Source organism: Tachyglossus aculeatus, chromosome 11 (assembly GCF_015852505.1).
Source record: "Tachyglossus aculeatus isolate mTacAcu1 chromosome 11, mTacAcu1.pri, whole genome shotgun sequence".
Taxonomy (NCBI): Eukaryota; Metazoa; Chordata; class Mammalia; order Monotremata; family Tachyglossidae; genus Tachyglossus; species Tachyglossus aculeatus.
Window position 1 is genome coordinate 56,346,949 of NC_052076.1, and position 26,986 is coordinate 56,373,934.

Consider the following 26,986-nt stretch of genomic DNA (forward strand, 5'->3'; position numbering starts at 1 on the left):
TATAGAGACCGTCCCTACCCAACGGTGGGCTCACACGGCCACCCGACTGGCCTGTATCCACCCCATTGCTTAGCACAGTGGCTGGCCCCTAATCATCAATCGTATTTATTGAGCGCTTACTATGTGCAGAGCACTGTACTAAGCGCTTGGGAAGTACAAATTGGCAACATATAGAGACAGTCCCTACCCAACAGCGGGCTCACAGTCTAAAAGGGGGAGACAGAGAACAAAACCAAACATACTAACAAAAGAAAATAAATAGAATCCAGGCCTGGAATGCCCTCCCTCTGCCCATCCGCCGAGCTAGCTCTCTTCCTCCCTTCAAGGCCCTACTGAGAGCTCACCTCCTCCAGGAGGCCTTCCCAGACTGAGCCCCTTCCTTCCTCTCCCCCTCCTCCCCCTCTCCATCCCCCCCATCTTACCTCCTTCCCTTCCCCACAGCACCTGTATATATGTATATATGTTTGTACATATGTATTACTCTATTAATTAATTTATTTATTTTATTTGTACATATCTATTCTATTTATTTTATTTTGTCAGTATGTTTGGTCTTGTTCTCTGTCTCCCCCTTTTCGACTGTGAGCCCACTGTTGGGTAGGGACTGTCTCTAGATGTTGCCAATTTGTACTTCCCAAGCGCTTAGTACAGTGCTCTGCACATAGTAAGCGCTCAATAAATACGATTGATGATGATGATAGAATAGATATGTACAAGTAAAATAAATAGAGTAATAAATATGTGCAAACATATATACAGGTGCTGTGGGGAAGGGAAGGAGGTAAGATGGGGGGGATGGAGAGGGGGACGAGGGCGCTTAACAGAGGCCCTAATGATTATTCTCATCATTCCCCTTTCCAGGCTGTAAACCGGGGCGGTGGTTTGGGAGGCTCCTCGCGTGGAGGGTTAATTAAAGGGTGGGCGGGGCGGGAGGCCGTCCTACCTGGCTCCTTGGGTGCCCAGGCCCGGCCCACTGGCCCAGAGTGCAGGATCCCCCTGCAGAGGGGCTGAGCCTGCCCCCCCACAGCCCCCCACCATGTCCGAATTCCCCTCCAAAGTCAGCACCCAGACAAGCACCCCGGCTCCGTTGACCCCCCACTCCTCGCTGCCCGACCTCCGCTTCCTCCGCTCCCTCCCGGCCGCCCTCATGGGCCTGGAAATCGTGAGTACCCTCTTTATCCGCCCCGGGCCCCCAAACCCCACACCCCGGGGGAATCACCATCACAATCACTGGAGGATTGGCTAAGCGCCTGAGGGGCCTGGCTAACACTCATAATAATGATTGGGGAAGGTGTTAAACGCTCACTACGCCCTGATGGTCCTGGGCAACAATTATAATAATGATTGGGGTAGGTGTTAAGCGCTTACTGCGCCCTGATGGTCCTGGGTAACAACTATAATAATGATTGGGGTATGTGTTAAGCGCTTACTGCGCCCTGTTGGTCCTGGGTAATCGTAATAATAATGATTGGTGTAAGTGTTAAGCACTTACTGCGCCCTGATGGTCCTGGGTAACAACTATAATAATGATTGGGGTATGTGTTAAGCGCTTACTGCGCCCTATTGGTCCTGCATAATCGTAATAATAATCATCATTGGGGTAGGTGGTTAAGCGCTTACTGCGCCCTGATGGTCCTGGATAATCGGAATAATAATGATTGGGGTAGGTGTTAAGCTCTTACTGCGCCCTGATGGTCCTGGGCAACAATTATAATAATGATTGGGGTATGTGTTAAGCGCTTACTGCGCCCTGATGGTCCTGGATAATCGTAATAATGATGATTGGGGTAGGTGTTAAGCGCTTACTGCGCCCTGATGGTCCTGGGTAACAATTATAATAATGATTGGGGTATGTGTTAAGCGCTTACTGCGCCCTGATGGTCCTGGATAATCGTAATAATAATCATTGGGGTAGGTTGTTAAGCACTTACTGCGCCCTGATGGTCCTGGGCAACAATTATAATAACGACTGGGGTATGTGTTAAGCGCTTACTGCGTCCTGATGGTCCTGGGTAACAATAATAATACTGATTGGGGTATTTGTTAAGCGCTTACTGCGCCCTGATGGTCCTGGGCAACAATTATAATAATGACTGGGGTATGTGTTAAGCGCTTACTGCATCCTGATGGTCCTGGGTAACAATAATAATAATGATTGGGGTATTTGTTAAGCGCTTACTGCGCCCTGATGGTCCTGGATAATCGTAATAAGCGTTTACTGCACCCTGATGGTCCTGGATAATCGTAATAAGCGCTTACTGCGCCCTGATGGTCCTGAGCAACAATTATAATAATGATTGGGGTATGTGTTAGGCGCTTACTGCGCCCTGATGGTCCTGGGTAACAGTTATAATAATGATTGGGGTATGTGTTAAGCGCCTACTGCGCCCTGATGGTCCTGAATAATCGTAATAAGCCCTTACTGCGCCCTGATGGTCCTAGGTAACAATTATAATAATGATTGGGGTATGTGTTAAGCGCTTACTGCAACCTGCTCGTCCTGGATAATCGGAATAATAATCATTGGGGTAGGTTGTTAAGAGCTTACTGTGCCCTGATGGTCCTGGGTAACAACTATAATAATGATTGGGGTATGTGTTAAGGGCTTACTGAGCCCTGGTGGTCCTGGATAATCGTGATAATAATGATTTGGGTAGGTGTTAAGCGCTTACTGCGTCCTGATGGTCCTGGGTAACAATTATAATAATGATTGGGGTATTTGTTAAGCACTTACTGCACCCTGATGGTCCTGAGTAACAATAATAATAATGATTGGGATATTTGTTAAGCATCTAACTGTGCCCTGAGGGTCCTGGGTAACAGTAATAATAATGATTGGGATATGTGTTAAGCATTTACTGAACCCTGATGGTCCTGGATTATAGTAATTGGGGTATGTGTTAAGTGCTTACTGCGCCCTGATGGTCCTGGATAATAATACTTGGGGTATTTGTTAAGCACTTACTCTGCCCTGATGGTCCTGGGTAACAATAATAATAATAATGATTGGGGTATGTGTTTAGGATTTACTGCGCCCTGATGGTCCTGGATAATCATAATAATAATCATTGGGGTATTTAAGCATTTACTGTGTCCCGATGGTCCTGGGTAACAATAATAATTGGGATATTTGTTAAGCACTTACTGTGCCCTGATGGTCCTGGGTAGCAATAATAATCATCATTGGGGTATTTACTAAGCACTTGCACCCTGATGGTTCTGGGTAACAATAATGATTGGGATATTTGTTAGGCACTTAACTTCTCCCTGATGGTCCTGGGTAACAATAATAATAATGATTGGGGTATTTGTTAAGTACTTACTGTGCCCTGATGGGCCTGGGTAACAATAATAATAATGATTGGGGTATTTGTTAAGCAGTAACTGTGCCCTGATGGTCCTGGGTAGCAATAATAATAATCATTGGGGTATGTGTTGAGCACTTACTGTGCCCTGATGGTCCTCGATAATAATAATAATAATAATCATTGGGGTATTTGTCAAGCACTTACTGTGCCATGATGGTCTTGGGTAATCATAATAATAATCATTGGGGTGTTTATTAAGCGCTTACTGCACCCTGATGGTCCTGGATAATCATAATAATAATCATTGGGGTAGTTGTTAAGCATTTATTGTGCCCTAATGGGCCTGGATAATAATAATAATAATTGTGGTTTTTGTTAAGCTCTTACTATGTGCCAAGCACCGTACTAAGCTCTGGGGTGGATATCGCAAATCGGGTTGGACACAATCCCTGTCCCTCTTGAGGCGCACAATCTTAATCCCCATTTGACAGATGGGGTAACTGAGGCCCAGAGAAGTGAAGTGACTTGCTTAAGACCACACGGCAGACAAGTGGTGGAGCCGGGATTGGAACTGATGACCCTCTGACTTGGAGGCCTGGGCTGTACGCCCACTCCCCTTCCTCCGTGCCTGGGGGTGCGGGCAGTGTGGGGTGACCTGGTGGAGTTGGGTAGGATGAGTACGACCCCCTTGCCACCAGGCCTTGGAAGGCTGGATTTGAACCGGGGCCCTCTTGGGACCCTGCTCCGGTGCGTCACCAGGCCAGGCCTCGGAGACGCTTTCTCGTTGCGGGGTTGCAGCTGATTGCAACTCCAAAGCTCCCTGCCTCTCGCCGGGATCGGTTGCGGGGTTGAGCTGGTGTTTTTAATTCATTCATTCAATCGTATTTATTGAGCGCTTACTGTGTGCAGAGCACTGGACTAAGCGCTTGGGAAGTCCAAGTTGGCAACATCTAGAGACGGTCCCTACCCAACCGTGGGCTCACAGTCTAGAAGGGGGAGACAGACAACAAATCACGTTAACAAAATAAAATAAATAGAATAGTAAATATGTACAAGTGAAATAGAGTAAGTCTGTACAAACATACATACGGGTGCTGTGGGGAGGGGAAGGATGGAGGGTGGAGGGGATGGGGAGATTTGATGGCATTTATTAAGCACTTTGTGCAAAGCACTGTTCTAAGCACTGGATTTCCCCCGCCCCCCCACCATTCCTGAGAGATTCTGAGCCAGGGGGGCACAGCAAACCCAAGCTCCACTCTGAGATGGGTCAAAAGGCCCTTAGTAATAATAATAATAATAATGATGGCATTTAGGCGCTTACTATGTGCCAAGCACTAAGCACTTAATATAGTGCTTGGCAGACAGTAAGCGCTCAATAAATACGATTGAATGAAAAAGCAGAGACAATGGACACAATGTTATAATAATAATAATGATGATAATAAGCGCTCAATAAATACGATTGAATGAAAAAGCAGAGACAATGGACACAATGTTATAATAATAAGTGCTCAATAAATATGACTGAATGAATGAAAAAGCAGAGACAAGGGACACAATGTTATAATAATAATGATAAGCGCTCAATAAATACGACTGAATGAATGAAAAAGCAGAGACAATGGACACAATGTTATAATAATAATAATGATAAGCGCTCAATAAATACGATTGAATGAATGAAAAAGCAGAGACAATGGACACAATGTTATAATAATAATGATGGCATTTGTTAAGTGCTTACTATGTGTGAAACACTATTCTAAGCGCTGGGGGGGATACAAGGTGATCAGGTTGTCCCATGTGGGGCTCACAGTCTTCATCCCCATTTTACAGATGAGGTAACTGAGGCTCAGAGAAGTGAAGTGACTTGCCCAAAGTCACACAGCTGACAAGTGGCAGAGCCAGGATTAGAACCCGTTAGCATCTCATTCATTCAATCGTATTTATTGAGCGCTTACTGTGTTCGGAGCACCAAACTAAGCGCTTGGGAGAGTACAATATAACAGTAAACAGACACATTCCCTGCCCACAAGGAGCTTACCCATCCCAGGTGGATAGGTGCTGTTTTCCATGAGAAAATGCTCAGTCTCCCTCATCCTCCACCTCTCCATCCCCAAATCAGTTCTTGGGAAGAAATGAAAATGCCTTAGTGCAGATGATCCCTTCCCCAAAATGACAAGGAAACAGTTTTAATTCCGAATTACTTTTAGAAGGCTCACAAGGGATTTTATTCCCCAGTCCCTCTTTCTGTTTTCATAAATCGCTCCCTTCACTGGAAAGCCCTTGGGAAATTTATTCAGAGTGGGTAGCCCGGTTTAAGACTAAGGCTGTCTTCTAATTCTTCCTTGTTGATGATAAACAGGGAGTTATCAGCCCACACAACCTTTTCTGTTAGCCCTCCCATCAACCAACATTACTCAGAAGTCCAACAGTGTAACTCCTCCTCCCTCTGCAATGCTGCCCTCCCCGACCTTTTAATGATGGGAGAAGACAGTGGGAGTGGTCTACCACTTGTGTATTAAGTGTTTAGTACAGTGCTCTGCCCCTAGTAGGCTCTGAATACCACTGATTGATTGCTCTTGGGGCTATATGGATTTTTCAAGAAGCCAGATGGAGGGATAAGTCATTTCTAAGCAGGAGTGTTGTGTAAGGAGAGTGGTGAAAGGCGTCGAGGCTCTAACCATGTCTAGGGAGAAAGGAGGGTGATAATAACAATGATAATGATAATGATGGCATTTGTTAAGCACTTACTATGTGCAAAGCACTGTTCTAAGCACTGGGGAGGTTACAGGGTGATCAGGTTGTCCCACAGGGGGCTCACAGTCTTCACCCCCATTTTACAGATGAGGTAACTGAGGCACAGAGAAGTGAAGTGACTCGCCCAAAGTCACACAGCCAACAATTGACAGAGCCGAGATTTGAACCCATGACTTCTGACTCCAAAGCCCGGGCTCTTTCCACTGAGCCACACTGCTGTAGCCCCAGGCTCTCACTGAGAGGACAAACCGTTTGAGAATTTTTCCCTTTCGCTTAAGAAAAGGATGCTCTTATATCAGATGTAATTGAGGCTTTACTCAGGTGCTGTACAGAACAGACTTAACAGTTATTCCTGGTGACCACTATTGAATATTAGAAAGAGATGGCTGAAAAAGCCAACTTTTTCACTTGTCACGGTTTTTAAAAATTACCTCATGTTGGTCTTCAGGCTGAATGAGTAAAATCTTTTGGAATAAGAAAGTTTGGAACCGGGTGAGATTCTAGGAAGTCTTTCTGATTTGATGGTGTCTTTGGGAAAGGATGAGTCTTCTTGAAGCCATGATTATGTTGAAAGGGAAAGGGATCGCCGTCTGGGTGCACATGTGGAGGTGGAACTTGGAGATTCTTACCCAGGCTTCCCAGAAAGTGATTCCAGGGGGTGACGTCCTGGCCCTAAAGTCCGGAAAAGGCCTTTCGGCCACCCCATCACTTAACATGTCAGGGATCACCCCATTCTCTCCTGTGGTGTTAAGGCCAGAAGGCATTTTGCATCCTGATTGCCTTCAGTTGCAATGCACCATCCTGTGTCAACTGATTTGACCTGACAACCTACATACAGGGCAGTAAGAATGAGCTGCTGCTTCAAATAATTCCAGTTCCGCCACTTGTGACCTGGGGTGAGTCATTTCACTTCTCTGGGCCTTAGTTACCTGTAAAATGGTGATTAAGACTGTGAGCCCCATGTGGGGCATGGACTGTGTCCAACCTGATTAGCTTGTACCTTCCCCAGTGCCTAATTCAGTACTTGGGACATAGTAAGCACTTAACAAATACTATTAAAAGAAAATTGAGGGACTACCACATCCCTGAGTTTTGTTACTTTAAAGGACAGATTTGGGTTTTTTTTTCTAATGAATCCCCAACTATCAACTTTTATGGAATATTCGGAAAAGTTTCAGTGAAATGCAAATCCCTTCACAGACTCCTGTTTCTAACCGCTTAAGTAAAGGATGCTCTTAAGTCAGATGTAATGTAAGGCTTTATTCATGTGCTGTACAGAACAGACTTGATGGTTACTCCTGGTGACCATTATTGAATATTAGAAAGAGGTGGCCGAAAAAGCCAACTTTTTCACTTGCCACTGTTTTTAAGAATTACTTCATGTTGGTCTTCAAGCTGAACGAGTTTAATCTTTTGGAATAAGAAAGTTTGGAACGGTGAGATTCTAGGAAGTCTTTCTGATTTGATGGTGTCTCTGGGGGAGGATGAGTCTTCTTGAAGCGATGATTATGTTGAAAGGGAGAGGGATTCTGGACTTCAGAATTTCTGGAGGAGGAATAGCCTCCATTTCCAACCTTCAACTAAGGATCCCAGTTCATATACATGTTGATTAGTCTTCACTGTGCTGTGTGACCTTGGGCAAGTCGTGTAACTTATCCGTGCCTCAGTTTCGTCACCTATAAAATGGGGATTAAAGACCTTTTCTCCCTCCCATTTCGACTGTGAGTCCTGTGTGGGTCAGGGACTGTGGTTTTGTTCTGTTTTTTGGTTTAATGGTACTTAGGTGCTTACTGTATGCCAAGCACTGTTCTAAGTGCTGGGATAGATACAAGATCATCAGGTTGGACACAGTCCTTGTCCCACATGGGACACACATTCTAAGTAGGAGGTAGAGCAGGTATTTAATCCCCATTTTACAGATGAGGAAATTGGGGCACAGAGAAGTGAAGTAACTTGCCCAAGGCCAACAAGTGGTAGATCACACCCCAGGTTCTTAACTCCCAAACTCATGCCTCTCCCTCTAGGCCACACTGCTGCAGGATTATCTTCTGTCTCTCATCGTGTTTAGTACACAGCTTGCACACAGTAAGTACTTAACAAATACCACAACCTTTACTAATTAATAATACTTAATTATTTGCCTCCCTTTTACAGCTGAGGAAACTGAGGCACAGAGAAGTTGAGTGACTTTCCCTAAGTCACACAGCAGGCGAGTGGTGGAGCCGGGATTAGAACTCACATCCCCTGACTGCCAGGCCTGTGATGGTTTCCTATTCTGCTTCTAGTTACTATTTTTTACCCTCCCAAGTGCTCAGTACTGTGCTGTGCATACAGTAAATGCTCAATACCACTGATTGATTTGATGGCACACAAGGTGGTAGCTCTCCTAGGGTGTAGCTAGCAAGGAAGCTCTGTCTTCCACTCATTACAGGGCCTTAACCAAACCCTTGGATGGCGAAAACCCTGTAGGTCTGTGATCCGGGCCCTGAGTTCCAAGGATGACTTTTTTCCTTGTCTCCCCTCAAATCTGGCGTTTCTGAGCTTCTCTTTCTTCCCTGGAAGAAGGAAGATTTCCTCAGGCGTTCTGGGGAATCTTGTGCTTCCCATGGTTGGCCATACAACCAACCCTTCTTGATGCTGGCCCCCGGAGAATTAACTGATCAGTCATATTAAGTGCTCCCTGTGTGCAGAGCACTGTACTAAGTGCTTGGGAGAGTACCATATAACAATGAACTTACAGTCTGGAGGGCTTCGAAGATGCACGGTAATATAAATAAATTTCGACTATGTACATAAGTGCTGTGGGTCTGAGGGATGGGTGAATAAAGGGGGCAACTCCAAGTGCAGAAATGACACAGAGAGGGAGAAGGGGAAATTAGGGCTCAGGTGGAGAGTGAAATATGGACTGGAGTGGGGAGAGACAGGAGGCAGGGAGGTCAGTAAGGAGGCTGATGCTATAATCAAGGTGGCTTAGGATAAGTGCTTGGATGAGCATAGTAGCAGTTTGGAGAGGAGAAGGTGGATTTTAGTGATATTGTGGAGGCTGAACCCCCAGGAGTTGGTGACAGGTTGAATATGTGGTTTGAACAAGAGAGATGAGTCAAGGATAACACCAAGACAACAGGCTCGGGAGGCTGGGAGGATGATGTTGCTGTCTACAGAGGTGGGAAGGTCATGGGGAGGACAGGGTCTGTGTGGAAATATGAGAAGTTCTGTTTTGGATATGTTAAGTTTGAGGTATCAGCGGAACATCCAAGTAGAGATGCCCCGAAGGCAAGAGGAGGAAATATGAAATTTTAGAGAAGGAGAGAGAACAGGGCTGGAGATGTAGATTTGGAAATCATCTGCAGAGTCATAGTAGTTGAAGCCACGAGAGCGAACGAGTTCTCCAAGGGAGTGGGTGTAGATGGACAATGGAAGGGAACCCAGAACGAAAATTCGAGGGACACCTAGAGTGGGGGGTGAGAGGCAGAGGAAGAGCTCACAGAAGAGACTGAGAATGAGTGGCTAAAAAAGATGGGGAAAACCAGGAGAGGACAGTGTCAGTGAAGATAATGTTTCTAGCAGAATGGGGTGGTGAGCACTTTTGTTGGATTTGGTAAGGAGATCACTAGTGACTTTTCATTTGCAGTATTAGTGGTGAACCATGTGATGATGGTATTTGTTAAGCGCTTACTGTGTGCCAAGCACTGTTCTAAGTGCTGGGGTGGATACAAGGTAATCAGGTTGTCCCATGTGGGGCTCACAGTCTTAATCCCCATTTTACAGATGAGGTAACTGAGGCGCAGAGAAGTTAAGTGACTTACCCAAAGTCACACAGCTGATAAGCGGCGGAGCCGGGATTAGAACCCACAACCTGTGACTCCCAAGCCCGTGTTCTTTCCACTGAGCCATAATGCTCTGGGTGGAAGCCAGGCTAGAGGAGGTCAAAAAGAGAATTGGAGTAGAGGAAGTAGAGGCAGTGGATGTAGACAACTCGTTCAAGGGTAGTGGAGAGGAATAGTAGGAGAGACATGGGGTGATAATCAAGCAATTGTATTTATTGAGCGCTTACTGTGTGCAGAGCACTGTACTAAGCGCTTGGGAAGTACAAGTTGGCAACATATAGAGACAGTCCCTACCCAACAGTGGGCTCATAGTCTAGAAGGGGGAGACAGAGAACAAAACCAAACATACTAACAAAATAAAATAAATAGAATAGATATGTACAAGTAAGATAAATAGAGTAATAAATATGTACATGATAACATGAGGGAGCTGTGGGGTTAAAGGATTAAGGGAACATTTTTTAGGATAGGGGACACATGAGCATATTTGAAAGCAGTGGGGAAGGAAGAAAGCATTGGAGAGTGAAGAGTTGAAGATGGTTGTCAGGGAGGGAAGAAGAGAGGGGGCAAGCAATTTGATAAGATGCAAAGGGATGGGGTTGGAGGTAGAGGGGGTGGATATTTAGAAGAGGCAGAATATCTTTTGAGTTACCACTGGGAAAGAAAGAGTTGCAGAAGGGGCAGGAGGAAGGAGGGACGGGGGAGATTTTAGGGAGATCACACGTGATGGTTTCAATTTTCTCAAGAGAATATATGGCCAGGTCAGTACAGGCAAAAGATAGGACAGGTGTGGGAAGACAGAGGGTTAGAGGAGGGAATTATGCATCTGGAACAGTTAATGAGAGCAAAGGGCATGGGAGTCGATAAGTATGGAGGCATAATGTTGCCAGGCAGAGTTAAAGTAAACAAGGATGAACTTGAGAAGCAGCGTGGCTTAGTGGAACGAGCCCGGGCTTTGGAGTCAGAGGTCATGGGTTCAAATTCAGCCTCCGCCAATTGTCAGCTGTGTGACTTTGGGCAAGTCACTTCACTTCTCTGGGCCTCACTTCCCTCATCTGGAAAATGGGGATTAAGATTGTGAGCCCCATGTGGTACAACCTGATCACCTTGTATCCCCCCAGCACTTAGAACAGTGTTTTGCACATATTAAGCACTTAACAAATATCATTATTATTATTATTGAGGTGGACTTGAGGTTATACTGAGTGACCCAGTTGATGACCATTCCATTGATTCCATGGGTACACCTGTGGGAATCCTCCTTAAACCTGACACCCTTGAGGGAAACTATCACAGGATGTAAGCTCATTGTGGCCAGAGAATGTGTCTGTTTACAGTTATATTGTACTCCTCTCCCAATCACTTAGTACAGTGCTTTGCACACAGTAAGCACTCAATAAATATGAAGGAATGAATGAAAGATGCTGACTCAGCCTTATCCATGTTGAACAACTTGAATTTTAAAAGCTTGTTCAGATTTCATGTCTCTAATCTTTCGTGCTGAGCGGGAGTTGGTTACCTAGATGATTCCCACTTCCCAGCGGGGCACAATATTTTCCTTTGAATCTGGGGCCATTTGGTGCTCCAGAATCTTCCCTTTCATGCTGACATGCTGTTGGCCTAGAAGAGTGAAGGCATTTTCCAGGGAGCAGAGCCACTCCGGCTGCTCTAAGTACAGGGCTCCCTAATGTCAGGTCTGGCTGGGAGTCACTGGGGAGAGGTCACTGGTGGAGGGTGTTTGGGTCTTGATGGCCTTGGCAGTAGCCACCCCCGCCCGCCCTATTCCTTGCTGGAGAATCATTTGCCCTATAGACTATAAGTTCGCTGTGGGTTGAGAAGGTGTCGTATTAATAATAATAATAATGATGGTATTTGTTAAGCACTTACTATGTTCAAAGCATCGATCTAAGCGCTGGGGGGATACAAGGTGATCAGGTTGTCCCACGTGGGGCTCACAGTCTTAATCCTTCTAGACTGTGAGCCCACTGTTGGGTAGGGACTGGCTCTGTATGTTGCCAACTTGTACTTCCCAAGTGCTTAGTACAGTGCTCTGCACACAGTAAGCGCTCAATAAATACGATTGATTGATTAATCCCCATTTTACAGACGAGGGAACTGAGGCACAGAGAAGTTAAGTGACTTTCCCAAAGTCATACAGCTGACAATTGGCGGAGCTGGGATTTGAGCCCATGACTTCTGACTCCAAAGCCCGGGCTCTTTCCACTGAGCCATGCTGCTTCTCTTGTTATATGGTTCTCTCCCAAGCTCTTCGTACAGTGCTCTGCACAGAGTAACTGCTCCATAAATATGATTGGCTGGACTGGGTGAAATTCCAGAAATATTCCACCTCTGGCTAGGGCAAGGAATTAACCTAGTCTGCTGGGCTTGGGTGGCCTATTTGGTATTAGTGTGCTTTATGGGATTTGGGATCAACCCGATGATGCTAAACTTGGGGTTTTTTTTATGGTACTTGTTACATGCTTACTATGTGCCAGGCATGGTACTGAATGCTAGGGTAGATACAAGCAAATCGAGTTGGACACAGTCCCTGACCCGCATGGGGCTTACAGTCTCAATTCCCATTTTACAGATGAGGAAACTGATCCACAGAGAAGGGAAGTGACTTGCCCAAGGTCACACAGCAGACAAGTAGCAGAGGCAGAATTAGAATCCAGGTCCTTCTGACTCCCAGTCCCGAGCTCTCTCCACTAGGCCACATTGCTTCAGCATGAATTTCTGTTATTGCACTGGATTCAATCAATTAGGAGTATATATTGAACACCTACTGAACACCTATTACTTAGCACTTAGGAGACTATAATAGTAGACATGATCCTCGCCCTCAAGAATTTTATAATTAAGCAGGATTGGCACCTGAGAAACCTTTAGATTAGGGGGAAAAAAGTCATTTAAACTTAAAGAATGGAATCATTTAATCTATATGAGATTCCCACCCCTCCCAATTTCTTATGTGCCTCAAATTTGAGTAGTTTAAATACCAACTTGCCCATTTTAAGAAAAGCATTATTTTAATGCAGCAGTGTCTTTGTTAAAATCATGACATTTTTTTAAATCATTGCTCTGCTGGTTTTCAAATATAATTTACTGTTCAGGTATTGGCACGGATTACCAGGAGATAACTGCAGCTGCTCTCATTACCATCCATAATTTTTTATTTTATCGACATACTGAGACCATCGCTTAGAACAGAGCTTTGTACATAGTAAGCGCTTAATAAATGCCATTATTATTATATAGGAAAGGGAGAGTCCAAGTCTCTCAAAGCTTATAGTTAAATGTGGGAGGAAACAAAGGCAAGGTGGCAGTTGATGTGAAATAAAAATGGTGTACCTTTTTCACAGAACTTCAGATTCTCATACTGAGTTTGGGTGGTGGGCTAATGGTCACCATTTTCCAGTTGGAAAAACCGAGGTCAAGGGGCGAGGCTTAAGATCCCACGGTCAAAGCGAGGGCACAGACAGAAGAGCCGAGGCAAAATCCACCAGGAGGAATGCAAAGCGGAATCCGCCTGCCTCCCCTCCCAAGTCAAATTGAGTTGTATTTGTGAGAGGGTTGGTCTGGACCAAGCGCATCGCTGGGCCCGTTCTGCTTCAGGCCAGTCCTGACCACCTTGAGGCTGTGTCAGTTCACAATCAAGTTTAAATCAAACCCAGGCTAAGTGAGAGGAGAAGGAATGGCAGGCATTCATTCCTGTCAGGGTCAGAAGTTCAGGTTTCCTTTCAGATCACCTGCCACCAAACTCAAAATGCCCCCACGATAACCATCACATCCTGGCTCCTTTTAAAATGCCTTGTCGACTGGAGTGGCCAGACGGAGACTTAGAATTACTTAGAATTGAGAAGTAGTGTGGTCTAGTGGATAGAGCTTGGGCCTAGGAGTCAGAAGACCTGGGTTCTAATCCCTTCTCTGCTACTTGTCTGCTCTGTGACCCAGGGCAAGTCACTTTATTTCTCAGGGCCTTAGTTACCTCGTCTGTCAAATGGGGATTAAGATTGTGAGCTCCCTGTGGGTCCTGGATGGTGTCCATCTGATTGTCTTGTATACCAGCACTTAGTAAAATGCCTAGCACATAGTAAGTGCTTAACAAATGCAATTAAAAAAAATTACTATTGATTTGGGGACACCTTCTTCGTGGTCTGTGCAACTGGTGTGGGCCTTGGTTAGCAGCCTAATGCAGTAGTGCCAAGAAATAGTTCACAAAGGGAACTCTGGCTTCATAACGTTAATGAAAAATGCTAATGGGACGAGAGAGTCCAGGATGTCTTTGTCTCTCTGGATTTTGGCATTCTTGAAATATTAGGTAGTTAATGAAGAGATGAGGTAATTTACTTTAACAGTAAAGTCCATGTGGGACAGAGACCATGTTCTGTTTATCTTTAACCCAGAGATTAGTCCTAGGGAGCCCTTAATGAATTCAGGACCTTTAGACTTAGAGCACCCTATTTACTGATCAGTCTTTAACCTGTAATTCACATTCCCGGTCTGTAGGTCATGGAGATGTTGTTGTGTTATTTAAGTGCTGACTATGGGACAAGCACTCTTCTAAGTGCTGGGGTAGATACAAGTTAAATGATACAAGTCCCTGTCCTACATGGGGCTCACGGTCTGATTTGGAGGTTGAAATCCCCATTGTAGAGACGAGGTAACTGAGGCCAAGTGAAGTGATGTGACTTGCCCAAGGTCATACAGCAGGCAAGTGGCAGAGCTGGGATGAGAAGAACCCAGTCCTCTCTCCCAGGTCTGGGCTCTTTCTACTAGGCTGTGCTGCTCTGTAAAGTCTATGGGCTGAGCACCATACTGAGAAATGACACAATATAAGCAAGCCAGACAGTGTCCCAATCCCACGCCTAGCTCACAGTCTAAGGAGGAGGAAGAACGGGTATTTCATCCCCATTTTACAGATGAGGAAACTGAGGCACAAGGAAGTGCCTTGCAACAAATGCGGAGAGATAGACAGTGGTGTTTACTGAGCTCTTACTGTGTGCCGAGCACTGGGCTAAGTGCTTGGGAGAGTCCAAAACAGTGGCGTTGATAGACGTGTTTCTGGCCGCAACGAGTGTACAGTCTTCGGGGGAGACAGACATTATTAACTGGAGAGGCTCCCCGGAGATGTAGGAATAGTTATGCGGACCCCAGAGCAAGACACACCAACACAGAGGATATAGACAGGCAGGTAAGGAGGCACAATCAAATCCTCTCCACCTCCCCCTAATAATAATTAATAATTAGGGTATTTAAGTGCTTACTATGTGCCAGGCACTGTAGTAAGTGCTAAGGTGGATTTAAGCTAATTGGACTGGACACAGTCCCCGTCCCACTTAGGGCTCAGAGTCTCAACCCCCGTTTTACAGATGAGGTAACTGAGGCCAAGAGAAGAGAAGTGCCTTACCCAAGGTTGCACGGCAAAGTGGCAGAGTCAGATTAGAACCCATGACCTTTTGACTCCCAGGCTCATCAATCAATCAATCGTATTTATTGAGCGCTTACTGTGTGCAGAGCACTGTACTAAGCGCTTGGGAAGTACAAGTTTGCTGCTTCTCCAGCCAACCCTATCCCCACCTGGGAAGAGCAGCTTCATCCACAAGGCTGTTGGGAGGAAGGGTGGGGGCAGAGGGAAACAACAGCCCTGTGTCCTGTCTTCTTCCCTCCCCTCTCGCTAGGGTTATTTTCATGGTTGCTACAGAGAGAAGTGATTTGCCCGAAGTCACATAATCTGCTAGGACCAGAGTAAAGGCCAAGTGTCCTGGATTTCCGGATCTCTGGGTGCAGGCACCCCGCTCCTGGGCTGCGATCAAGGGTGGTTGCCGGGGGATTGGGGGGGCTAAGCTTATTAACACTCTGAAATCTTTAAGAAAAAAAAGGGCATCCTCTTACATACGTAACTCTGCCCTTCCTGGAGCCAGTCATTTATTTAGCGCTTTCTGTGTGCAGAGCACTATACTATGCACCTGTAAGAGCACAGTACAATGGGGTTGGGAGCCATCGTCCCTGCCAACAAGAGTTAGTGACCTGGTAAGTTCTCTTCCCAGCTTCTGACAGCCTCTAGACTGTAGACTCATTGTGGGCAGGTAATGTGTCTATTTATTGTTATATTGTACTTTCCCAAGTGCTCAGTACAGTGCTGTGCACACAGTAAGTGCACAATAAGTACAATTGACTGACTCTGTGTGAGGAATCTCGCCGTTTTGAGCTCTAACAAGTACCTGTATAGCATGTGCCCAGGAAGTTTGTAGGGTGCAAACAGCAGTTGGAAAAAAAAATTAGCAATAAGTTGGTATTATCAGTAGAAAAGTTTTGAGAGATTTTGTTTTTGTTTTTTTAATCCTTAAAAGATTGACGTTGTCCCTGCCTCTGGCTGCCCCCTGGGGAATGGCTCTTCCTGTCTTTTGCCCTGGCCTCTGTCCAAGTATATTCATTCATTCAAACGTATTTATTGAGCGCTTACTGTGTGCAGAGCACTGTACTAAACGCTTGGGAAGTACAAGTCGGCAACATATAGAGACGGTCCCTACCCAACAACGGGCTCACAGTCTAGAAGGGCTCTGAAGGCAAACAAAACGTGTAGACAGGTGGCGAAATCGTCAGAACAAATAGAATTATGGCTATATAATAATAATGGCATTTATTTAGCACTTACTGTGTGCAAAGCACTGTTCTAAGCACTGGGGAGGTTACAAAGTGATCAGGTTGTCCCACGGGGGGGCTCAGTCTTAATCCCCATTTTACAGATGAGGTAGCTGAGGCCCAGAGAAGTTAAGTGACTTGCCCAAAGGCACACAGCTGACAAGTAGGGAGCGGGGATTTGAACCCATGACCTCTGACTCCAAAGCTTGTGCTCTTTCCACTGAGCCATGCCATTAACAAAATAAATAGAATAGTAAATATGTACAAGTAAAACAGAGTAAGAAATCTGTACAAATACAAGTGCTGTGGGGAGGGGATGGAGGTAGGGTGGGGGGGATAGCAATCAGGACAGGAGAAGCTAGTGGGTAGAGAAGTGCTGGCCCATGAGTTGGCAATGACATATTCTCTTCATCATCATCATCATCAATCGAATTTATTGAGCACTTACTATGTGCAGAGCACTGTACTAAGCGCTTGGAAAGTACAAATTGGCAACATATAGAGACAGTCCCTACCCAACAGTGGGCTCACAGTCTGAAAGGGGGAGACAGAGAACAAAACCAAACATACTAACAAAATAAAATAAATAGAATAGATATGTACAAGTAAAATAAATAGAATAATAAATATGTACAAACATATATACATATATACAGGTGCTGTGGGGAAGGGAAGGAGGTAAGATGGGGGGATGGAGAGGGGGACGAGGGGGAGAGGAAGGAAGGGGCTCAGTCTGGGAAGGCCTCCTGGAGGAGGTGAGCTCTCAGTAGGGCCTTGAAGGGAGGAAGAGAACTAGCTTGGCGGATGGGCAGAGGGAGGGCATTCCAGGCCCGGGGGAGGACGTGGGCCGGGGGTCGATGGCGGGACGGGCAAGAACAAGGTACGGTGAGGAGATTAGCGGCGGAGGAGCGGAGGGTGCGGGCTGGGCTGGAGAAGGAGAGAAGGGAGGTGAGGTAGGAGGGGGCGAGGGGATGGACAGCCTTGAAGCCCAGGGTGAGGAGTTTCAGCCTGATGCGCAAGAGTTTCAGCCTCTTCACACCTCTTAGCCCCTCGAGCTGGGTAGTGCCCGCCCCAGGGAAGGATAGAGTGGCCAGAGGACCCACACCCTCCGACTCTCCAGGGTTGGGCCTTTCCTTCATCCCCTGCCAGCCCAACCCTGATGTAGCAGCAATACTGGAGCCATTGCTCATCTGGACACCCACATGGAGAAGCTAAACCAGAACACACACTCTAACATTATAAAAAAAATCGTTATTCAAGTGGGAACCTAGTTAGGAATCGGGAAAGTGAGAGCTGATTTCACAGAAGGGATGATTTGTCTGGCTGATGTATGCTGCTCCAAGTCAGACAGGGAGGAACTGAGGTAAAATGTCATGGCAGTTCACTGAGGATCTCCAAGAGCTTCACACACGAGCAATGACGCTCCCTGCCCTTTCTCCGCTCTAGGGCAGTGAGAATACAGCTTTGATAGGAAGAAGCTGAGGCTCAGAGCTCCCTCCATTCATTCATTCAATCGTATTTATTGAGCACTTACTGTGTGCAGAACACTGTCCTAAGTGCTTGGGAAGTACAAGTTGGCAACGTATAGAGACGGTCCCTACCCAACAGTGGGCTCACAGTCTAGAAGGGGGAGACAGCCTCCTCCCCTCCCAGCTCTCGGTTGTTCAAGTCTGGATTCAGGGTGTGGTGGCTCAGGGTGTTGTTTGAAACCAGGAAGGACAAATGCTCCCTGCCATTCTCCTTGACTGTTCTGTCTGCCCAGGTTCGCTCTGATTTTGTGGGATCTTCCTCATGGTAACAAAATTTGGGCCTCCGGCGGTAATAGCCGAAGAATATCTTCCTCCTAGGTGGGAGGGCCCTTCTGGGCTGGGTGAACTCCCTTCCGATGAGAGATGGACTCAGGGAGGAGCCTGCCCTTGGGTGCCAGTCTGGACTGGCCTCTCTGACTAGGAGTTGACCCTCAATGAAGCCTCCAGTCAGGGACTCCTATCTGAGGGTGGCTCCCAGATCCCTTTATGAGCCTGGTCCAGCCCTGCCTTGGGCCTCAGCTTTGCTAGCAACGCAGGGGGACCAAAGCTTTGGGCATGACTGAGTTTAAAGCAGAGATGTCTGAGGGGAGATCCAGGACTTGGGCTAATAGGGGTGGGACCGTGGAGGTTGTGAGGGAGAGTTAGTAACACTCCCTAGTCCATTGTGGGAGAAAACGGGGACTTCTCAAGGTACTTCTTGTGCTGTTTGTCCCCCCCCGAAATACATTCACTGGGCCCCTCAATGAAAATGAGCTGCTGTTCTGTTTGAGGCAGAAGCCAGGACACCCTCAACCGGCCCCTTTGTGCTCCAGGCTGACAAAAGCTTTTCTTCTCCATAATGTCCCTTTCATCCTTTTCTAAAGTAAGAGATCAGGCCTGGTGAAGTCCGAGCCGAGCAGACAGCTGTGGGGGTGGACTTTTTTTAAGGCTCTTTCCACCAAAGGCTTCAGGAATGGCCCTCCTATGGCTCGTCAGGGAGGGTTGCAGGAGGCCGGACTGACCGCACCCAGGAACGGGGAGGCTAAAAGGTCTGATGTTGTTCCGGACAGTCCGGTTTTCAGCTGGCATGGCTCTTCTGGCTTCAGTACAGTGCCAGGCACTCACCTCAGTTGAACTTTTGGTGCCAATCTTCCTACTGCCAGGTTCTGGAGCTCAGGCCCTGGGCCAGGCTTTGGGCAGACCCAGTAGGAGAATGCAGAGGCTCTGGAGCAGCTGGAGGGCAGTGGTTCCCGAGTAATGCTCTATTCCTTCATTCATTTGTATTTATTGAGCACTTAACTGTGTGCAGAGCACTGTACTAGGTGGTTGGGAAAGTTGGGGTCCAATCCGATCATCAGGTATCTATCTATCCCAGCACTTAGTTGAATGCCTAGCACATAGTAAGCACTTAACAAATACAAAAAATTGAAATAAGGCTTTGGAGGTGGGGAGAGTCTGTTGGCTGAGAGAGAGGAGTTCCAGACCAGAGGCGGGACGTGAGTGAGAGGTTGGTGTCAAGATAGATGAGATCAGTCAATCAGTCATATTTACTGAGTGCTTATTATGTGCAGGGCACTGTACTAAGCACTTGGGAGAGTACAATACAACACAATTAGCAGACATGTTCCCTGCCCATGGCGTAAATGCCCCATAAACACTGGTGAATGAAATGAGCCCTGGGATAGTTCTGGGGCATTTTCAAACAAAGTCTCTTTTGGGTAGATAATCCTGGGTTTCACTCAGAAAATTGAAGTCCCATGGGGCAGTGGCAGCTGAATGCTGATTGCTGCTTCCCTCTGGTTTCAGTGGGATTCTCTGGTTACAAATTTACCCTATTTGTCCATCTGTTTTTAAGTTGAGCAGGACAATCTCTTGGCAAATGGGGCATGTGAGTGGGTGATGGGAAATGAGGAAGGAAGAGGAGGAGGGCAAGGTTGTGGAATCCCTCCTCTCGCTGTAGGAGGAGTTTGGATTGATTCGGAGGATTTTCAAATACTGTATTGATTTCGTCTCAGTTGTTGAAGTTGACCTCGCAAAATCAGTTCGAGCACAGCAGAGGTCACTGTCTGATTCTGGGAGCTTTGATCAATTATTTTTATCGAACACTTGCTATGTGCAGAGTATCACACTACTTGTGGGCTGTAAGCGTGTCTGCCAACTCTTTTATTGTACTATGCAGTGCTCTGTGCATAGTAAGCGCTCAATAAATGCCGCTGATCAGTTGGTACTTGTGATCCTCTCCTCCAGATCCTTAGAATCTAGTGAGGGAGACAGACATTCTAATGAACTACAGATCATTCATTAAAATGAACTAAAGATTAATTATATTAGTGCCTGTCTCCCCCCTTCAGACTGTAACCTTGTTATAATAATAATAATACTGATGGCATTTGTTTAGCGCTTACTATGTGCAAAGCACTGTTCTAAGCACTGGGGAGGATACAAGGTGATCAGGTTGTCCCACGTGGGGTTCACAGTCTTCATCCTCATTTTACAGATGAGGTAACTGAGGCACAGAGAAGTTAAATGACTTGCCCAAAGACACACAGTTGTCAAGCGGCGGAGCCAGGATTAGAACCCACGACCTCTGAGTCCCAAGCCCGGGTTCTTTCCACTGAGCCACGCTGCTTGTTGTGGACAGGGAACACGCCTGCCAATTCTGTTGCATTGTACCCTCCCAGTGCTCTGTACATAGTAAGTGCTCAATAAATACCATTGATTGGGGGAAGCAGCGGAGAATAAGGATAGGTACATTAAATGTGGTAATTTATATTAATGTCTAACTCCCCCTCTAAACTTTAAGTTGATTATGGGCAGGGAATGTGTCTGTTGTACTCTCCCAAACCCTTAGTACAGTGCTGCACACACAGTAAGTGCTCAATAAATGCAATTGACTGACTGACTGTGGGAGGTGAGTCTCAGAGTGCTTTGGTACTTCATTCATTCAGTTGTATTTACTGAGCGCTTACTGTGTGCAGAGCACTGTACTAAGTGCTTGGGAAGTACAAGTCGGCAACATATAGAGATGGTCCCTACCCAACAACAACGGGCTCACAGTCTAGAAGGGGGAGACAGACAACAAAACATGTAGACAGATGTCAAAATCGTCAGAACAAATAGAATTAAAGCTCCCAAGTGTATAGATGACATAGAAAGGAGGGTACTATGGCAGGAAGATTAGATGCTAGAGTAATCCCAACTCTGCCACTTGTCTGCTGTGTGACCTTGGGCAAGTCGCTTAACTTCTCTGTGCCTGTTACCTCATCTGTAAAATGGGGATGAAGACTGTAAGCCCCACGTGGGACAACCTGATTACCTTGTATCTACCCCAGCGGTTAGAACAGTGCCTGGCACATTGAAAGCTCTTAACAAATGCCAACTTTATTATTATTAAGTCTTCAATCAATGGTATTTGTTGACTGCTTTCTGTGTGCAGAGCACTTTACTAAGCACTTCTCTAAGAGATATGATTTTAGCAGGGTTTTGAAGACTGGGAGGGCGATTGTCTGTCTATTATGAAGGGGGAGGCAGTTTTAGGCCAAAGGGAGGATAATAATAATAATGATGGCATTTATTAAGCACTTACTATGTGCAAAGCACTGTTCTAAGTGCTCGGGAGGTTACAGGGTGATGAGGTTGTCCCACGGGGGGGCTCACTGTCTTAAGCCCCATTTTACATATGAGGTAACTAAGGCCCAGAGAAGTTGTAACTTGCCCAAAGTCACACAGCTGACAGTTGGCGGAGTCGGGATTTGAACCCATGACCTCTGTCTCCAAAGCCCGTGCTCTTTCTGCTGGGCCACACTGCTTCTCTAAGGATGTGGGCAAGGGGTTGATGAAGAGAGACGAGATTGATTGAGGCACAGTAAGTAGTTTGGTGTTAGAAGAATGAAGTGTGCGGGCTGGGTTGTACTGGAAGAAGAATGAGAAATGGGTAGGATGGGGAAGAAGTTACTGAGAGCTTTAAAGATCGTGAGGAGTTTCTGTTTAATGCAGAGATGGATGGGCAGCCATTAGAGGTGTTTGAGGAATGGAGAGATGTGTTTGGAATTATTTTTTTTTTAGAAATATGATGCAGGCAGCAGATGAAATATGGGCTGGAGGCAGGGAGGTCAGCAAAGAGGTTGATACAGTAATAGCTGCTGGGCTGTGAGTCTAAGCAATTTAGAAATGCGAGTTTGAATTCACTTTAGGCTGTGAATTCACTTTGAATTCGTTTAGACTGTGAGCCCACTGTTGGGTAGGGACTGTCTCTATATGTTGCCAACTTGTACTTCCCAAGCGTTTAGTACAGTGCTCTGCACACAGTAAGCACTCAATAAATGCGATTGATTGATTTAGCCCGACTTTGCCCAGTGTTTTGCTGGCCTTGCTGTTAATACAGGAGGCTTATAAGAAGACAACACTGCTGAGGCTGGTGTGTCCCCTTCAATCTGAATGTCCCAGATGGGGCTCTGACATTGGCCCCCAAGTCCTCCAGTTCCTGAAGCTGCTCAGGACTCCCCGAGTCTTCCAGTCTTCCTCTCCTCTCCTCCTTTATTTTACATTTTTTATGGCATTTGGTAAGCACTTCATTTAATCGTTATTTATTGAGCACTTACTGTGTGCAGAGCACTGTACTAAGCGCTTGGGAAGTACAATCAATCATATTGAGCGCTTACTGTGTGCAGAGCACTGTACTAAGCACTTGAGAAATACACGTTGGCAACATATAGAGACAGTCCCTACCCAACAGCGGGCTCACAGTCTGGAAGGGGGAGACAGACAACAAAACAAAACATATTAACAAAATAAAATAAATAGAATAAATATGTACAAATAAAATAGAGTAATAAATACATACAAACATACATATATACAGTTGCTGTGGGGAGGGGAAGGGGAGGTAAGGCGGGGGAGATGATGAGGCAGAGAGGAAGGAGGGGGCTCAGTCTGGGAAGGCCTCCTGGAGGAGGTGAGCTCTCAGTAGGGCCTTAAAGGGAGGAAGAGAGCTATGTGTCAGACACTGTACTAAGAGCTGAGGTAGGTGGAACCTAATCAGGTTTGACCCAGTTCCTGTCCCACATGGGGCTCACACTTTTCATCTCCATTTTACAGATGAGGTAACTGAGGCACAGGGAAGCAAAGTGACCTGCTCCAGGTTACCCAGCAGACAAGTGGCGGAGTGGGGATTAGGATGCAGGTCCTTCTGATTCCCAGGCCGGTGCTCTATCCACGAAGCCACATTGCTTCTCATAAGCTTTTCCTTCCCTCCCCCACCCCAGTTCAGGGAGAGAAGTGGGAGTCTGGCCTTGCTCTGAGAGCAATTGGGCCTTGATTCAACGGTAAGGGAGAGGCCCGAGGAATTCGGCGCTTCATCAGGACTGGGTCGCGCTGCTTGGCTCCCGCGGGGGTGAGACCCGGCTAAGTTGAATGTCCTAAATAAATAGTTCCCACCACTGCGGTTTTCAGCCCCTCCCTGCCTCTCCCTAGTCAACCCCGAAGAAAACCAGTTTGTCTGGACTTGGGAAGGCTTCCTGGCGGTTCTTAGGCCAAGACCGTGCTAATCAACATCAAGGGAACTTATCGATAGTCGTGAGTACGTCCTGGTAATAATAATACTGATCGTAATAATGATGATGGGACTTGTTAAGCGCTTACTGTGTGTCAAGCACTCTTCTAAGCGCTGGGGTAGATATAAGCTAATCAGATTGGGCACTTTGCCTATCCCGCACGGGGCTTGCAGTCTTAATCTCCATTTTACAGATGAAGTAACTGAGGCACAGAGAAACTAAGTGACTTGCTCAAGGTCACAAAACAGACAAGTGGTGGAGCTGAGATTAGAACCCAGGTCCTTCTGATTCCCAGGCCTCTGCTCTATCCACTATCCTGTATATATGTATATATGTTTGTACATATTTGTTACTCTATTTTACTTGTACATATCTATTCTATTTTGTTAGTATGTTTGGTTTTGTTGTCTGTCTCCCCCTTTTAGACTGTGAGCCCACTGCTGGGTAGGGACTGTCTCTATATGTTGCCAACTTGGACTTTCCAAGCGCTTAGTACAGTGCTCTGCACACAGTAAACGCTCAATAAATACGATTGATGATGATGATGATGATGATAGGCCATGCTGTGGGAGCACTTACTCCATGCTTGGGACTGTAGCCTTGCCATTGGTCCTGGGGAAAGGTTCTGCTCTGGTCATCAGGAGGCCCAGGGGTATTTATCAAGTGCTTATTGTGTGCTGAGCACTGTACAAAGCACTTGGGAGAGTACAACAGAGGTATTCCCTGTCCACAAGGAGCTTACAGTCTAGAGGACAATGACCTAAATAATAATAATAGTAGCAATGATAATGGTACTCGTTAAACGCTTACTATGTGCCAAACACTGTTCTAAGCACTGGGGTAGAGACAAGTTAATCAGGTTGGACATAGTCCCTGTCCCACAGTGTGGCACAATGGAAAGAGCACGGGGTTGGGAGTCAGAGGTCATGGGTTCAAATCCCAGCTGCCAAATGTCAGCTGCGTGACCTTGGGCAAGTCACTTAACTCCTCCGTACCTCAGTTACCTCATCTGTAAAATGGGGATTAAGACTGTGAGCCCCACGTGGGACAACTGGATCAACTTGTATCCTCCCCAGGGCTTAGAACAGTGCTTTGCACATAGTAAGCGCTTAACAAATGCCGTCATTATTATTATTAACCCCCATTTTACAGATGAGGAAATCGAGGCATAGAGAAGTGAAGTGATTTTTCCCAAGATCACGCAGCAGGCAAGCTGCAGAGCTGGGCTTAGAACCCAGATCTTCTACTCCCAGGCCAGAGTCTATCCTCTAGGCCACGCTGTTCCTTGGGGACTTTGGGAGCGTTTGGTGGGATAGACAACAGAGATGAACAGTCTGGGAGTCAGGAAACCTGGGTTCAAATCCAGCCACGTGATGTGCCCCCACTCCTCAGTACTCTGGGCCTCAATTTCCCACCTGAATAAGAAGCAGCTACTAATTACAAAGTGTAACTGGAGGATGTTTGGTCTGCTCCTGTGGATTCTACTCACAAGTGTCACGATGTGGCTAAGATCCTCTGTTATCAGTCTTTAACTCTGAGCTAGTGAGTGGTCTCATAATTATCATGGTGATGATAATTATAGTACTTATTAAGTGCTTACTATGGGTCAAGCACTGTTCCAAATGCTAGGGTAGATACAAGTTAATGAGGTTGGACACAATCCCTGTCCCTTGTGGGTTCGCACTCTCAATCCCCATTTTACAGATGAGGTAACTAAGGCACAGAGAAGTGAAGTGACTTGCCCAAGGTGACGCAGCAAACAAGTGGCCAAGCCGGGATTAGGACCTATGACCTTCTGACTCCCAGGACCCTGCTGTATCCACTACTCTATGCTGCTTCTCTAGTATACTATACTGTACGGTCTCGTGGCTCAGTGGAAAGACTACGGGCTTTGGAGTCAGAGGTCAAGGGTTCAAATTCCGCCTCCGCAAACTGTCAGCTGTGTGACTTTGGGCAAGTCACTTAACTTCTCTGGGCCTCAGTTCCCTCATCTGTAAAATGGGGATTAAGACTGTGAGCCCCCCGTGGGACAACCTGATCACCTTGTATACTCCCATCGCTTAGAACAGTGCTTTGCACATAGTAAGTGCTTAACAAATGCCATTATTATTATTATACTATACTATAAGCGTGAATCTGAGTGGGAGAGAAAACTGGATACTGGGATAGTCTGCTGCTTGATTCAAAAAACAAACCAAAAAAAACCCCTCTGAGTCCATTAACTCCCTAAATAGAAATAGCCCAAAAGAAGGGCAAAAAGGAGAAATAAACATGGGGAGCTGGTAGAGGAGATTTAAATGTGGAAACTAATGTACAGCCAAGCCAAGTATTTCAGCAGTTAGGGTGGTTCCACATAAACTACTTAAACATTTAAAGGAATTGGAGCATTATTCTACAGTGACTTCAATCCAGAAACTCTGCTGCCTGGTTATGACTACATAACCAGAAGCATTTTCTCTCAACATGATCATGGCTATTGCTAGTATTTCCCCCATCTCCCCACTCCTCAGGAACCTCCCATGGTTGCCCATCCACCCTTCATCAAACAGAAACTCCTTACCATAGACTTTAAAGCACTCGATTTGCTTGCCTCCTCCTATCTTACCTCACTGATCTCTTACTGCAGCCGGCACACTGCCCTCCTCTAACATCAGCTTGCTCACCTTGTGCCCATTTTGTCTATCTCACCACCAACCCTTTCCCCATGCCCTCCTTCTGGCCTGTAATAACAATGATGGTATTTGTTAAGCCCTTACTGTGTGCCAAGCAGTAATGCCCTCTCGTTCCATATATGCCAGAATATCACCCTTCCCCACATTCAGAGCCTTATTAAGGTCACAACTTCTCCAAAAGGCTTTTTTCCCTGTCTCCCTCTCCCTTCTGTGTCATCTGTGCCCTTGGAGCCGTACCTTTTGGGCATTTGGTATTTCCCCTACCCGCACCTCAGTCCCACAGCACTTATGTATAGATCCCTAAATTCTTTATATTAATGTCTGCCTCCCCCTCTAAGACTGTAAGCTCCTTGTGAGCAGGGATTTTTTTTATGGTATTTAAGTGCTTACTATGTGCCAGGCACTAAGCCTTGGCGTAGATACAAGATAATCAGGTTGGACCCAGTCCCTGTCCCACATAAGGCTCCCAATCTTCACCCCCATTTTACAGATGATGTAACAGGCACAGGGAAGTTAAGTGCCTTGCCCAAGGTCACACAGTAGACAAGTGGCAGAGTCAGGATTAGAACCCAGGTCCTTCTGACTCCCAGGACTGTGCTTTATCCACTAAGCTGTTCTGCTTCTCAAAAAGGCCATATATAGAGGGAGGCACATGTGACTGTTATGTTGTACTCTCCCAAGTGCTTAGAACAGTGCTCTGCACACAGTAAGCAC

At 46.3% G+C, this 26,986-nt stretch overlaps 1 protein-coding gene across 1 annotated transcript in view; it reads left to right on the top strand.

The window, feature by feature from the left end:
- The first annotated feature begins 984 nt into the window (after positions 1–984).
- Positions 985–26,986, top strand: part of LOC119935206 (plasmolipin) — a 35,448-nt gene continuing 9,446 nt past the window's right edge. The window contains exon 1 of the mRNA XM_038754865.1: positions 985–1,162. Coding sequence (XP_038610793.1) covers positions 1,037–1,162 — 126 coding nt within the window. The 5' untranslated portion in view covers positions 985–1,036. The remainder of the gene's footprint in view (positions 1,163–26,986) is intronic.